We start from the raw sequence: 15,209 nt of genomic DNA, 5'->3' as shown, positions 1-15,209 counted from the left end.
AAGTTAACCAAAGCATTTTCTTTTTTTGCACTGGGCTGTAAACATGCTTTATGAAAATGCTGTTTAGAACTGCAGTTTTTGGCAGTTTGCACTGGCTTAATTTTTAGAAACTGCTGATTTGCATACTCTCATAGAAAACTTCCTGCATGGCATTACAACAAATAGTAAAACTACGAGGATGCCATAATTGGGCAGAAATTGTAAATGGGATCGATGGGCACGAAACCTAAAACAAATGTTGTGTTTGAAAAAAATGAAATAATTTTGAGACTCAGCAGAGACAGTTCCAGTCTTAACAGTACACACTGCTGTTTATTAGGTGCGTTTGTTCATACAAAACATCACACAGTTGCAAAGTGTTTGTTTCTGTTGATAAAAGAAAGAATAAAGTGCTTGTTCTTCATGTGCACATGGTTTGAATTGTATTCTGTGGATCTGGATTCTATCTGTGCTCTGTTACCACTAAGGAATATACAGTGATGAATTTTTGAGACAAAAAAAAAAAAAAAAAAAAAAAGCTTACTTATCAGATGTGAAATACAGCAGAATTCAGGCAAGAAGACAGAAGATGAAAATAGGTAAGTAATTTATTTTTATACAAAGAAAACAAGTGTCTTAAAGTTTGAAGCATTTGCACCATGCTTACTTATTTTTTATCCTGTAGCTATCTGTATATGATGTCAAATCACTGTAAAGTTAAAACAAAATTATATCATATTTACAAAAAAAAGTGAATGGAAATCAATAATTAATTGTACCTCATACACAGATCATATAGAAACAAACAAGTAAGCAATTAAATTTTAGGGGTAACTCGTGATTTAAGAGAATTACCTCGTTACCATGTTTAAAAGTAGGTGAGCTGTGTGATTTGAGAGATGCTGATGTTACACTGAAAGTGTGCGGTACCTGAAACCATGGTGAGTTGTGAACTAAAAGCTGTGTGGATTCTGTAAGAGCTGCAACAAAAGACCCTTTTCTTCCCCCCCCACATGTCTACTTTAAATCGTGTCCTCCGTCTTTTATTTTTACACAAGTTCAATACTTTGGTTGGGTGCACGCAACGAGAGGAAACAAATGGAAGAGCAGCCATTACCATTGATTAAACTCCTGACTCTCTGCTGATGTATAAAGGTAGGGCAGGCTGTAGTCTGTCAAGGCTGATCTGATTTTCTGTGTCCAGAACACATAACATCTCCACTCTCTGCTCTTCCACAAATGTCTCCTTGAAGCCTAAATCACTTCTTACATTCAGGTCCCCCAGCTGCTCCTTCACATCCTTCTCATCCTCATCATCCCCACAGCACAAAGCTACCTCGTTCTCATAGCAGAAAGCGCTGGGGGAGTGTGAGCCCAGCAGGCGGTGGGTCGCCCTCGAAGCAAACGGTGATGGAGACTGAGAGTAACTCGAGCTGGAGGATGAGGAGTGTCCTCTGTTACCCATCATCTGGTTCAGTTCCCTGGCACTACAATGAGGTGTAGATGGCACTTCATAGGTCTTATGAAAGCGGGAATAGTCCACATGGTAGCGATCACCCTTCTCAAACACCACAGGCTCAAAGCGGTGACCCCAAAGGATTTCCTTGGCCAAGTAGGAGCTACGAGCCTGAGTGGTCATAGCTGTGGCCTCCACCATGCCCTCCAGGATGACCACGATCTCAAAGTCCTCCTTCTGCAGGTCATTGCGGTTCAGGTTATACAGAGGACTGTTCTTGTTGATCTCGTGGACCACCACCAGTGGTGACACCAGAAACAGCCGATCCAGTCCATCGTCATAGCCGACGTCAATGTCCGTTTGTTCCAAAGGGAGGTATTCACCCTCCGCAGTCACGTATGGCTTAATCAGCTGAGCACGCACATGGGCCTCAACAATGTGGCTCTTGCGCATGTTCCCCAGGCGCCACATGAGACACAGTTTACCATCTCTCAGAGCGATGACAGCATGATGCGAGAACAGCAAGGTCTGTGCCCGCTTTTTAGGCCGCACCATCTTTGCCATGATGGTTCCTATCATGAAGGAGTCAATAATGCAGCCCACAATGGATTGCACCACAACGGTCACCACAGCGAATGGACACTCTTCGGTGACACACCGGAAACCATATCCAATGGTAGTCTGGGTCTCTATGGAGAAGAGGAATGCCCCAACAAAACCCTGGATGTGGAGAATACATGGCCGCCACTCGGCTTTTCCTTCCTCTGTGGTACTTCGAGGAGCTCCATCCTTCTCTGGGATGTGAATCTCAAAGTCTCCATGAGCATATGCCACTCCCCAGAAGATCAGGCCAAACAGAAGCCAAGACAGAAGGAAGGTGGTGGTGAAGATGAGCAGGAGGTAGCGCCAGCGTATGTCCACACAGGTGGTGAAGATGTCAGCCAGATATCGCCGCGGTTTATCCTCCATGTTGTTGAAAACCACATTGCACTGGCCATTTTTCTTCACAAAGCGGCTGCGCACACGCCCGGTACCTAGATCCAGGCCCAAGTGGCACGAAGGTGAAGCTCGGCAGCTGCTGTGGACAGTTGGCTCATTTGTCACCCTCAGAGACAGAGCCCCTCTTCCGTCATCACTTCCTGGACACTCTCCTCCTCCTCCTCCTCCTCCTTCCTCACCTCGCATGCAGGGCCCCGACAGTGTCTGCTGGCTCAGAGGACTGTGGCCATTGTGGAGGCCCAGGCTGGAGATCTTCAGGGCATCTTCATCGGTGGAAACAATGCTGTATCTGGAAGAACAGACAAGGAAAACTGAGAAAGAGACAAAAAAAAAAAAAATGTACCAAACACAAATCTTCATAAGCAGTCTTTGGAGGCTGAAATGAAAACTGCTAGTTTTAGATTTATTCATCTGCCTACATCAGGAGCTGTTTCAGGGTAACTTCTACTGATAATAACTACATACATGTGTTAGATAAATTATGACTAAAGCTGCGTCTCACAAGCAAAAACAACAACCTCCCTGAGATGTGTCCAGAAAACTGAAGCATTCTTGTATTACAGGTTAGATTGCATTTGCCAGTGTTATAAATGTTGTAAATATGGTAATTTAAAAAACAAGTTTCCCATTTTAGTTTAACATGGCTCAGTTCACTTGCAGAGCTCATTCTTTGTTTCTTACACGCATGTTTAAAATAAAAAAAATAAAAAAAGACTCTTGGAATGAGCACTAAGTGATATGTTTGGCAGGTATAATCCCATTTGGGGTAACGATGCAATAAACAGTAGAACAAAGCTTTTGTAATCATCACTTGTTAGCTGTAAATGTCAATACGTAGATGGACAAAAGGTAAAGATCCTTTTGAGGCTCTGCATCATAATGCAATAACGCACATTTTTCACAACCCTGGCAACAGAAATGTTCTAAATAATAACTGATGGCCCAGTGAGCTATTAAGCCTCAGTTCAACTATCATTAAAGCCTTTATCTATATCATTTAAATGTGCAGTAAAGCCCTGTAGCTGTTTTAATCTGAAGCTTTAATTTTGTGGGGGGGGGTTGTATGTATGTTTAAAAGGCTATTAACAAATGGATATGCTTTGCTAAATTAAGAAGAAGAAATGTTGTAGAAGCTGTGTCCACTGACAATAGTTTAATTTCCATTCCCTTTTACCTGTTGACCCGCACTGCTCCCATGGCACTGGTGATCATCAGGCTGTGTCTGCGGGGGCAGTAATGTAGGTTGGGGCGGGCAGTTCCAACCATTAACGTACTGTTGCTGGACAGGGAGGCAGTATGAGCTCAGATCTGTCTTGCATTTGTTATCAGCACTGCCCTCTCTTGGTACATTTTCTGTGAAGGAAGAGAACAAAGAGGACATTTTATCCAATGAACCATGGAAATTTTTATACATTCAGAATGTGAGTGTGAATCAGACCATATAAAATATAACAAATGATGAAGGGGAAAATGAAGATGGCTCATTCCTGGGCCTAGGAAAGCAACAATAATGCTGTGTGTCAAATCATATAGACTTCTGTAGATAAACTGCATCTGTAAGATACATATTAAATACATATTAAATTAACAGAAATTCAAAGGTAATTCTAATCTTGTACAATTTCAGGACACTGACACTGTTTAAAAATTGCACATAAATAAAATAAATGTCCAGTACTGAGCTAAAGGTTTAGTGTGAAGATGCTTTAGATACTGAACTGGACTTGACACAAATGTTTGATTTTTTCCCTTCTCTTGTCATAATTTGTGTTCAAATCTGTGGTTAAAGATGTAGTTGATTTAATTTTCCTTACGTGTTGATTGTTGTATGAGGGGCAGGTGTTATATATATTTAGTTTCATCCTACACCGTTTTGGTTTGTCATTTGATTTCTTCTAATGTAAATTAGCGGAATAAAAAAATACAAACAAACAACAAACTAACTAAAAGTGTCATTCTACATAATGTGTCCTATTACTTCAGGGACTTTTTCAGTTAATACAGCCTGTGCACTATTAAGCTACTTAAGCAGTTTTAAATTTTATAGAGTTTTTTTTATAATAAAGTCTAGTAAATAAGTAAAGTTTAGTAAAATCAATATCAATATTGATTTTTTAAGGTGATTTAATTTACTTTGAATGTGGCATGGTTGTTGTAGTCAGACAGGCTGGTCTGAGTGTTTCAGAAACTGCTGATCTACTGGGAGTTTACCACACAACCATCTCTAGGGTTTGCAGACAGTGGTCCAAAAAAGATAAATATCCAGTGATCCTCAGTTGTCTAGGTGAAAATACCTTGTTGATGCGAGAGGTAAGAGAAGAATGGCCAGGCAGTAACAGTAACTCAACCACTAGTTACACCCAAGGTGTGCAGAAGAGCATCTCTGAATGCAAAACATGTTGAACCTCAAAACAGATGGGCTACACCAACAGAAGATCTCAATGCAACATGCACATTTGGGATGTGGTGGAACAGAAGATTTGCATCCTCAGTGTGCAGCCAAATCTGCAGCATATGCATGATGCCATCATTTCAGTATGGACCTTGGATCTCTGAGAAACGTTTCCACCACCTCGCTGAATCTATGCCATGAAGAATTAAGGCAGACGCAGAGGCAAAAGGTGGTTGAATCTAGTACTAGATGAAGTGGCCGGTGAGTTTATATTCACTTAAAGTATGCTAAAATACAGATACAAGTGTTATCTAACATCAGGCAAATATGTTCTAATGTGATCAAATGAGGATTGAAAGAGCCAGTGTAGCAGCATAAAAAAAAAAAGAAAAATGAACCACAATATATACACAAATTAAACTTTTATTTTATTTTTCTTTGTATGAATTATGTTTATGACTGCCTTTAATAGCTTTTCATGATGTAGTTTTGATGTTTGTGTAATGGACCAATACAGTTTATAGAAGTAGTTTCTGTAATGATAACTAAGCACTCCACCCTCTCCTCCAAATATGCTCAATATTAAGTCTTTAAAACTGAGCTTTGACTGACATCACAATGGCTATGTCCATCCTTTTTATACAGTTTATGACCTCAATGGTGACCTGTTTGGCTACACAGAGGACCCCTTCCCCAATCAATTTTCAGCCTTTTCAACTCTGCCCCAAGCAGACCAGGGACCACCGTTACCTTCACCTTCCTTCTGAAGACTAACAAATGTCAACCTAAAGCAATCTCAGAATTACCAAAGACAGTAGGACTGATTCTCTCTGGACCATGAATATTTGAAATAAAGTAATGACAACTCATGAAATGCGGTTAAAAACAAACGGAAGTTGTGAATCTCTCACAGGCCACCATCCATAAATACACAAGAACAGGTCAAAAACGGATAGTCAAAAATTCCTCACAAACTGTGGCCTTTCCTAATGCATAGAGCAGACCAGACAGTTTTGTATAATGAAAGCACATTGATTAGGTCCTTGCCAGTGATTAGCCTTAGGGACCTTCAGGCCAAACCAGGGGTGGAAAACCAGACGGGCTGTGGAAGGGACAAAGGTTTTAAGAGATGAATCAGTGGTAATCTACTGTTAGAGGAACAATTGATTCACTGTTTGGCCTCATGACAAGGTTATGTCAGCAATCCAGGAACCAGGAGGACCAAAAACCACAGGGTTGCGTAACCAGTAGAGGGCCAGTTCCATGCAATGCAACAGGGTGTTAGTTGTTTATGTTTTATTGTATGTGAATCTGACGTGAATGAGCTGACAGGCCTGCATTAATGAAAAGTAGAAATGGATTACCTTGGGAAAATTTCTGACAACTGTAGTTTAAAAGCCTCCGTTCGATATCGCTATTACGTCAATAACAAGCACATGCACTGCTACACATTTTAACACACATGAGCACACACACACGCAAGCAGATTTTGATAGGATTTGGCGTCATATAATGAACCCTTGTATTTAAGGCTTCCACACTCATGTTACACCAAGGACAGATGTTATGAACTGGCTGCTCAGTGGCTGGATTAAGGATGATCTTCTACTGGATAATCCCAATAGGGCAGATGATTACATCATTTCTATAACTCTCCCAGCTGGAGGAGGGAACCTTTACTTACAGAGTTCTTACACATGTCAGCCAGTATGCCATGTCACACAGGTCAGACCCATGTGAGTGTCAACGGGTTCATATGTGGGATGTGGCCAGCACGACACGATTGACAAGTTGGTCTGTTTGGACTCGATTTACAATGGAAAAATTGCTCTTGAGTTGTCCTGATTTATTGTAGGTTTCTTATATTTTGATAAAATTTTGTTTGTTTCCACTCATGTCAACTGATTCTGTTGGTGAAGAGAAACATAGCATTATCAATTACAATGTTATATTTGCTTCTTTAGGCTTTCAAATATGCATTTTTATTTTGTAGACAAAAGTAGACAAACTGGTTAAAATTCAAATTTGTCAAGATGAAGTTTTTGTGTGCATGTGTGTGTGTGTGTGTGTGTGTGTGTTTTGATGAGTCTGGGTTTTTCTAAATGTCTGTAACTCCCGCTCAAATGGTAAATGGACCAGGACTTCCATTCACCGGACACATTATTGGGTACACCATACTAGTACTGATTTGCACTGGCTTTTGCCTTCAGGACCACCTTAATTCTTCTTGGCATAGATTCAGCAAGTTGCTGGAAACATTCCTCCGAGATTTTGGTCCACAGTGAGTTTTGGTCCACATCACACAGTTGCTGCAGATTTGTTGGCCACATCCCAAATGTGCTCTGTTGGATTGAGATCTGCTGACATTTGAGTGCAGTGAACTCATTGTCTTATTCAAGAAACAACTCTGAGATGATTTGAGCTTTGTGACATGGAAGCAGCCATCACACACAATACACTGTGACCATAAAAGGAATGATGTGGTTAGCAACAATACTCAATAGGTTGTGGTATTTAAAAATGGTACCAAGGGGCACAAAGTCAAATATCCCCCACACTATTAAACCACCAGTATCAGCCTAAACGATTAATGCAAGGCAGGATGCATCCACTGCTTTTATGTTGTTTACACCAAATTCTGACCCTACTGTCTGAATCTTGTAGCAGAAATTGAGATTCATCAGAGGAGGCAACTTCTTCAAGGTTCAATGTGTTGTGCATTCAGAGATGCTCTTCTGCATGCTTTGATTATAACAAGTGTTTATTTGAGTTACTATTGCCTACCTATCAGCTTGAAGCAGTCTGGCCATTCTCCTCTGAGCTCTAGCATCAACAAGGTTTTTTCATCCAGAGGATTGCCACTGGATATTTTCTCTTTTTGGACAATTGTCTGCAAACCTTATTCAGTTCAATTCAATGTTATTTGTTTAACACCACGAATCCCCTCAAGGAGCTTTATATTGTAAGATAAGGACCATAAAATAATTAAAAGCCTAAGATAGCTGTGTGGGAAAGTCAGCAGTTTTCCGAAACACTGAGAGTTGGCACCAACAACCATGCCGTCATCATGATCATGTCTGCATGCCTAAAGGCACTGAGTTGCTGGAATATTAATGGCTGATTATGATTTGCATTAATAAGCAGTTGAACAGGCGTATGTAATTAAGTGATCTGTGAGTGTACGTATATAGCCTAGTGCTTTTCAAATCTAAGCAAGGACTCAAAGCGCTTTTTACTCCAAGCCAAATTCACCCATTCACACATAGATTTAAAACATGCTTTATTCTATATGTTTAAGTGCTTTTTCTTACTATTATGTGCACCATCACTCTGATGGATGCATCAGACCTAGTTTGGGATTCAGCATCTTGCCCAAGGACATCTTGAACCACTGACCAACCCACTCTACCTCCCTAAGCTTTTGTGTGTCAGCCACAAAATCCAATTATTACTTCTATTTTATTTTAAGATTTTTATTTTTGAAGAATGATATTTAAGATTATTGTCATCATTTCACTGAAACAAAAAAAGAAGAAGAAAAATCCATTCATAATATTGATAACAAGATTTGAAGTACACTTGATGGACATGAATATAATAAAATTAAAATATGATAAGTCTCAAACCAACAGCCTGAGCCTGAACATTTTATTTTATTTATTTATTGTTGTAGTTGCAGTTGAGGCTTTGGAGCCATGTTGGCTGATCTGATTGCTCACATACTGTCCAAAATAAGGGAAATACCTTGTAGTATTTATAGTACAGGACAACAGTATAGTGCTGTTGCCATGGTGACCGTTTTTTTGACACAAGCACAGAAACATCTTCCAGTGAATGCAGTTAAATACTTAATCTATTTACTGATTCTGGAAATAGTAGTTTCACAGCATCAATTTCACTTTCTAGCAGCGCAGACGAAACTCCTAATGCTTCAGAAAAACCTGCCACATGGACCTTGAGCTCGGACTGTATTGGCCTATCAGAAAAAAAAAAAATCTCTTCTCTGACCTGATCTCCAGAAAAAAAAAAAAAGAACATTTAAAGATTCATAAGACAAGTGTGTCATTTGTGGTCAAAACATGAGCAAAAGAGCTCTGACAGTAAACTTAATGGGTGCCAAATTGCAAAACAGACTACCTGGAAATTCCTTCTATCTTCAATCAAACTGCTGAACTGTGGTGCTAAAACCTAAATGGCTATGCATTGGATTGTAATCATAATAGCACTTTGAAATTCTCTGCAATAATTAGAAAAGTTTATCTCAGAACCCATTTCCTATGGTCGCTATTACTTTCTCTTTTACTTTCTTATTCGTCATCATAAGTCAAAATTAATTACTTTGTTTACTTTGTCATGTATGTGATTGAATAAGTACTTAAAGTTAAAAGTAGATTAGTGGGAGCAGATGTATTTATTTTATTAATCCTAATATTTGGTCATATTTTGTGTAAATAAAAAAAATGTTAACCTTTTAATAACTTCACCAACTTATCGCTCACTGTTTTCTGTACGTACAGTACTGTGCCTTTTTTTCTCAGCTGACAGAAGCCCAGGGATAGAGTTGCAGTAATTAATAACCGTATTTAGTGTATTAGCTGTCTCCATAGGAACATCCCTCCTTTCTAGGACTGATTTGCTGTGCTCTATGCATTTGTGTGTGATAATGATTTATCCTCTGAGACAGGAAGAGATAGACCAATTGAGAGAAGAGAGAGCCATCCACACTATAGCTCACAGAGAGGCATCAAAACTCAACAGGGATACACCACTGTGCATGACAACACTCTACAAGATTATTATTATTATTGTTAAATAGTATGTCAAAGACTCTGAGAGGGATGCTTGTGTGTGATGTAGCTCTTTGGGCTACACCACAGGAGCCAAACTTATATTCCAACATAATAATCTCATGCAAAGGAGGGGATGGAGGAAGCCCTCGTCAAATACCAGATTACTACATCCCTTAATCCCTCGATCCAAACAACAATACGAAAGGTGGACAGCAGTAGCTGTATGACCTGGCTTAAGCCCTTTTGTGTAATCTGATCATGTAATCTGACATCTGATCGAGGAATGAGAAAAAAGAAACATAGAAACATACATATTAACAATTATTGAAAGAAACAAAGAAACAAGGAAAGAAACAAAGAAAGAAAGATTTACAGGTGTGAGGTTGTGCAAGGTGGACAAAGAGTGGGAAAAAAAATACAGATTAAGATTGAAGAGATTATGACGTCATAGGATGCTACTACAAAGTGTAATACCATTTGCACAAAACTGGAAGATTTAGACACCACAATAGTGTAACATGCACACACACGCAATCTGCACCCTGTTTTTTTTTTATTTATTCCTTTTGCAAATGTAAATGCTTTTTTGTTAAAGGAATCTGTGAAAGAATTGGCACGCGTTTGGGTGTGACTTTCTTTGTCCTCTCTTCTTGTGTATTTCTGTACTAGATGTTCTTAGATGAGAAGGACCTACACATCCCCGAGGACAGCACTGACGCTACACTCTGTCCAAGTTAAAAAATAGGATCTTGCTCGCTCAGCAGGCCTGACTACACAAACACGCACACACATTAGAAATAAGTAGGACCTTTTTTTCAACCATTAGTGAGGTTGCGTTGTTGACACTGCTGAAAAGGTTTAGTCTGAATAAAAGAGTTAAAATTAAAGTAAGCTACTATATCGTAGCATAACAGGAGGTGAGTAAAGCAAATGTACAGTATTATATTTGTCCCTTGTTAGTATTACAATGCCCAGCACCACTTGATGAGCAAATATTGTACTTTCTATTCCACACCATTTATTTTAAAGCTTTGATCACTTATTACTTTGCAGATAAAGTGCATTTTTATGGATCATGCTATCCAGCAATATAAAAGTAATTAAAATTATCAACAGCTGCAACGTTAAAGGATACACACACCAATGAATCAATAATTACGATCCAATAATATTATGTCTGTGATTCTGAAAGGTGCCACATGATGAGTAAGATTACTCGGGGTACTTTAAATATATTTTAATTATATAACTTCTTGTGCACTATTAAGCTACATAAATATGCTGAAAAGTAGCTCCATAAACATACAGCATTATGAATGTTTTTCTTTATTTTTTAACCAGACATTGAATTTTGCCCATAATTAAAAAAAAAAAAAAAGGATAAAGTACTGGCAGAAGATTACCGGGATTACAGTGTAGAAATATACCTTTTACTTTAGTAAAAAGTCTACATAGTTTCATCCACTTTGCAAAACAATTACCCAACACAAAATTACACTTAAACTTTTGTGCAGCACAACTCTCCTCGCAGGGCTGCATATGAACCTGAGAATCATGCCCAATTTTATTCTAAGCCAATCGTCTATACTGATTTTTATTTCTCATTAAATTATGTAATTTCCATGTGTACTATAATGCAAGTTCTTAAATGTAATTTTACATACGTCTCCATTTTTGCTTCTCTTTTGCGTGCATTAGATAAACACAAACTGGTGTATATGCAAAGAGAAACCCGTATTATTGCTCATTAACAGAGATGTCGATTTATACTGATATTAAACTCAAAGTACACCTGTGATGAGAGAAATTTTGCTGGTGTGTAAATGACAATCCAAGCTTATCATCAGCACTTTTAATTTCTATATGTTAAGTACACTTTACTAGACCAGGCCTATATATAACTGTTTTACAAGTATCTCTACTGAAGCAAAGCATATTCTGTTGCATCCTATAAATCTAGGTCATAATTAGTTCCTTCAGCTTTTAAATCAGTGCGTTGTTGACTGTGTTACACTGGTTTAAAAGAGAATAGATTTAAAAAAAACAAAACAAAAAACCATAAAGTTTCCATCTCTGGCCTGTGCATCCCTGCAGGAGAAGGTCTAACATGCCAATCAATGATTCACGCAGTGCATGCAGAAGTTATGACGGGGCAGTTTTCAAAGAAAGCTGCAGCTATGACGTGTATTTGTTTCATTGAGGCCACAGGAGCTGTCCAGTGCTGAAAATCAATCCAAAGCCTGCAGGAATAATTGACAGCTGGGAGGAGGAGGAGGGGGAGGAGGAGGGTAGTGAGAGCCGAATACTACCCTAACCTTGAAAATGATTTGGTCCTTTAAAATCATTTCCTCTATCTGTTTGCCCTGCCCATATTTATTACAGTGGACTTATTCAGTAGCATGAGGGTTTTGCTTAAGTATTGATTATGTTTTCTGGGTAGTTAGTTAGAACAGGAAAAGAAAACTGCAGCAGAACCTACGAAAGGTGGCAGTGCCTTATAATACACTTTTAAAGAGATCTGGACTTGGCTGAGGAAAGGAAATATGCTGTGCTCAAAATTTAAATGTAATTTTCCCATTATAACAAGGTAAAAAAACAAAAAAAAACACTTCTCATGGCTAAATAATTTCCTGTGGTGAAATAAAAAAACATATGAAGATGAAGCTTTAAAGACTCACCTTTGTGTTATTGCAGGCTGAGTTAGTGGTTTCATCCTCCAAAAAGTATGAACTTGATTAGATTTGCTGACTCTGTTGCTCTCTCCTCTTTTTCTTCCTTATTTCCCTTTAATAGAAAAAAACCTTTTTCATAAACCTGCTCCAAGATTTGTATGGCACAAACTTGTACATGGCTCCATTCTGAGCTTGGTCTTGTTGCGCCATGGTAGCTGATCAGAGCCGCTCCAGCCTGGTGGTTGTGCATCTGCCCCAATCCCTGCAGGCGTGAGTGTGTGGGAGAGAGAGAGAGAGAGAGAGAGAGAGAGAGAGAGAGAGAGAGAGAGAGAGAGAGAGAGAGAGAGCTCTGATTACGATCCTATTTATATGTGCTATTGTTTTCCCCAGAGTGTGGAGATGTGGACTGTATAATTTAGACTTTAGCCTACTCAGGCAGATACAGAGACTCACATCCAAAACAAAAAAAGAAGAAGAAAAAACAAACACTAGTGAAGACTTTTGTAATCCTGTAGATGGTGTTGCTCTTAGTTGCTAATCTGACTATTGAAGAGACAATCAAAAAAGACTTGCAGCTTTACTTTGATATTTTCATAGAATTCTGACTTCACTTGGACTTTTGCCTTAGTGACTTGATGTCTTGTGCCTTGAAGTGACTGTTGTAATTTGGTGCTATATAAATAAAATTGAATTGAAATTGATTTTAATTAGATATTAATATTAAAACAATATCCAACTGTGGTCGAGGGGAATGTCGGGAGTTTTGCTGAAATTTATTCATAAAGCAAAATTTGAGTCAATTTTTTGATAAAAAGTCAGAGATCATTAAATTTAATGCAGCTGATCTTGAAGGAAATGCAAATGTGTTTACATTTTCAAATGGTTTTCATTAAGTACAGACATTAGGATTCATCCTCTGCGGACCTAAAATCCATCCATCCATCCATCCATCCATCCATCCATCCATCCATCCATCCATCCATCCATCCATCCATCCATCCATCCATCCTCTCAATTATTTGTTCAGTTCAGGATAACAGGGGGTTGGCGCTTATCTCAGCTGACATAGGGCAAAAAACAGGGAACACCATGGATAGGTCACCTGTCTATCACTGGGGTGACTTAAAGTATTTCTATAAAAATGTTTGTCACCTTTCAGTATAACTCTGGATTATACCAAGAAAAAGAAATTCTACACTGGTTGGCTGTATTAGTAATGTGCAGGAGGTGGAGTACAGAGCATAGGATGTGTTTGTGGTCTGATCTGAGAGAAACAATCTGCTTCTGAATGTGAACAAGATCAGAGAGATGGTGATTAAATTCAGAAGGAAAAAAAAACAGCTACACAGCCCATGTCTATCCAAGGACAGGATGTTGATGAGGTGGAAGAGCACAAGTATCTGTGCATCCACGTCAACAACAGGACCAAGCTGAGATCCTTCAGCACGTGTGGCAAAATGTTGGAGAGTTTCTACAGGTCAGTTGTGTGCACAGTGTACATGGCTGTTGTGTGCTGGGGCGGCAGCATCAGAGCTGGTGACACCAACAGATTGAATAAACTGATTATGAAGGTTGGCTCTGTGGTTTGCTGCAAACTGAACACATCTGAAGCTGTAGTGGAGAGAAGGTCACTGAAGAAACTGTTATCCATCACAGATAAACCTGAACACCCTCTGCACCACAGACTGGACACGCAGCACTAGCTCACACAGACTGCTATAAGAAATCTCTCATAAAACATGTACTAACTCATTTCAACATTTTAAATTTTCAACATTTAAATGTTTTGCTTTGTTCATTTTGAAATATTTTACTTTATTATTATTATTGTACAAAAAGCCAGTCTTATTTGTGTACAGGGGTTAAAGTGGGCCGGACCAAGTGCAGATGTCCGTAAGTTGTGGTCGCGGTATTTTAACATCTAGCAAGTGCTACTGAAGAGGAGCGAGTGGAAATGGAGTAACATGTTCTGGCAGGTAGTTTCAAATGCTACATTTCTATCAGCCCAACAAATATCAGCAAACACACAAACTGTTTTGTGTGTAGTTTGTCACACAGTGTGTCTGCTAGCTAAAGGTACACCTGCCGTTTTCCAGAATGAGAGATATCTTCACTCAGAGATGGAGAGAGATGTAAGAAAGAGGACAGGAGAGGAAGAAGAGAGGTTAGATTTAAAGGTAAGGAGTGCTCAGTGACATCTGATAAAGTGTAAATTTAAATCTTGCATCTAATGTCCTCATTTTTAAATCAAATATAGGATGTGAAGTTGTGTTTTTTCTCATATTGTGAAATGTCCTGCAAAACAAACTAAGGTATACTAACTTTGTGTTATGCAAAGGTTGCATGAAAATACTACAGTTTAGTGCAGGATAAACAGGTTAGTTTGCTGTACTGTAGTGAATTTACAGTAAAGCTTCTACATCTTGTTGAATTCACTTCATCCACTCAGAGCAGTAAACCTCAGAGCAGCAGCAGCACATGTCAGCTGATGACAGCCTACTGGAACTCACAATTGAAAACTGATTCTTTTCCCCACGCTGTGCCACTACAACCAGTCTTAGGGTTCCCCCACCTGCTGAATCCCACTTTTACCCCTGATTATACTCATTTTGTCTTTAGAGAAGCAGAGTCACCCTCTATTATGTATGCAACAGAAAATAGAGCTTTGTCTTTTTTTAATTCTCTTTCACTGCATGTGTCCTACATAACAGATTCAAACCAAGCACATTCATTAGAATTAGAATTTAGAATGGAATAGCATTTGTATTCTCATGTAATAATATTATTTTATTATTATTATATTAATATAGTACATGGTACAGATTGCTTTGCACAAAAATAGAAAGAAATGTCCTCCAAAGAGCTACTTTTCTTACTTTACTTTGAGTAGATTTCAATGCCTGTACTTTTTCACTTTTACT

The 15,209-nt window shown here is 38.8% G+C and overlaps 1 protein-coding gene across 1 annotated transcript; it reads right to left on the bottom strand.

Moving 5' to 3' along the window:
- Positions 1–508: 508 nt before the first annotated feature.
- LOC115787672 (ATP-sensitive inward rectifier potassium channel 12-like) lies at positions 509–12,490 on the bottom strand. The gene is made up of 3 exons (XM_030740446.1): positions 12,295–12,490; positions 3,609–3,787; positions 509–2,723 (listed from the first exon to the last, which is right to left on the bottom strand). The coding sequence occupies exons 2-3, from the start codon at positions 3,698–3,700 to the stop codon at positions 1,103–1,105; spliced, it is 1,713 nt and encodes a 570-aa protein (XP_030596306.1). The 5' UTR covers positions 3,701–3,787; positions 12,295–12,490; the 3' UTR covers positions 509–1,102.
- Positions 12,491–15,209: the final 2,719 nt, after the last annotated feature.

Source organism: Archocentrus centrarchus, chromosome 1 (genome assembly GCF_007364275.1).
Source record: "Archocentrus centrarchus isolate MPI-CPG fArcCen1 chromosome 1, fArcCen1, whole genome shotgun sequence".
NCBI lineage: Eukaryota > Metazoa > Chordata > Actinopteri > Cichliformes > Cichlidae > Archocentrus > Archocentrus centrarchus.
The sequence above is the reverse complement of the archived record's forward strand: the minus strand, read 5'-3'. Positions and strand labels throughout refer to the sequence as shown.

Excerpts from the sequence above, each read along its gene's own strand:
- LOC115787672 (XM_030740446.1), bottom strand. The coding sequence starts at position 3,700 with ATGGTTGGAACTGCCCGCCCCAACCTACATTACTGCCCCCGCAGACAC. Across the intron at positions 2,724-3,608 it reads GGAGCAGTGCGGGTCAACAG|ATACAGCATTGTTTCCACCG; the intron begins GTAAAAGGGAAT and ends CTGTTCTTCCAG.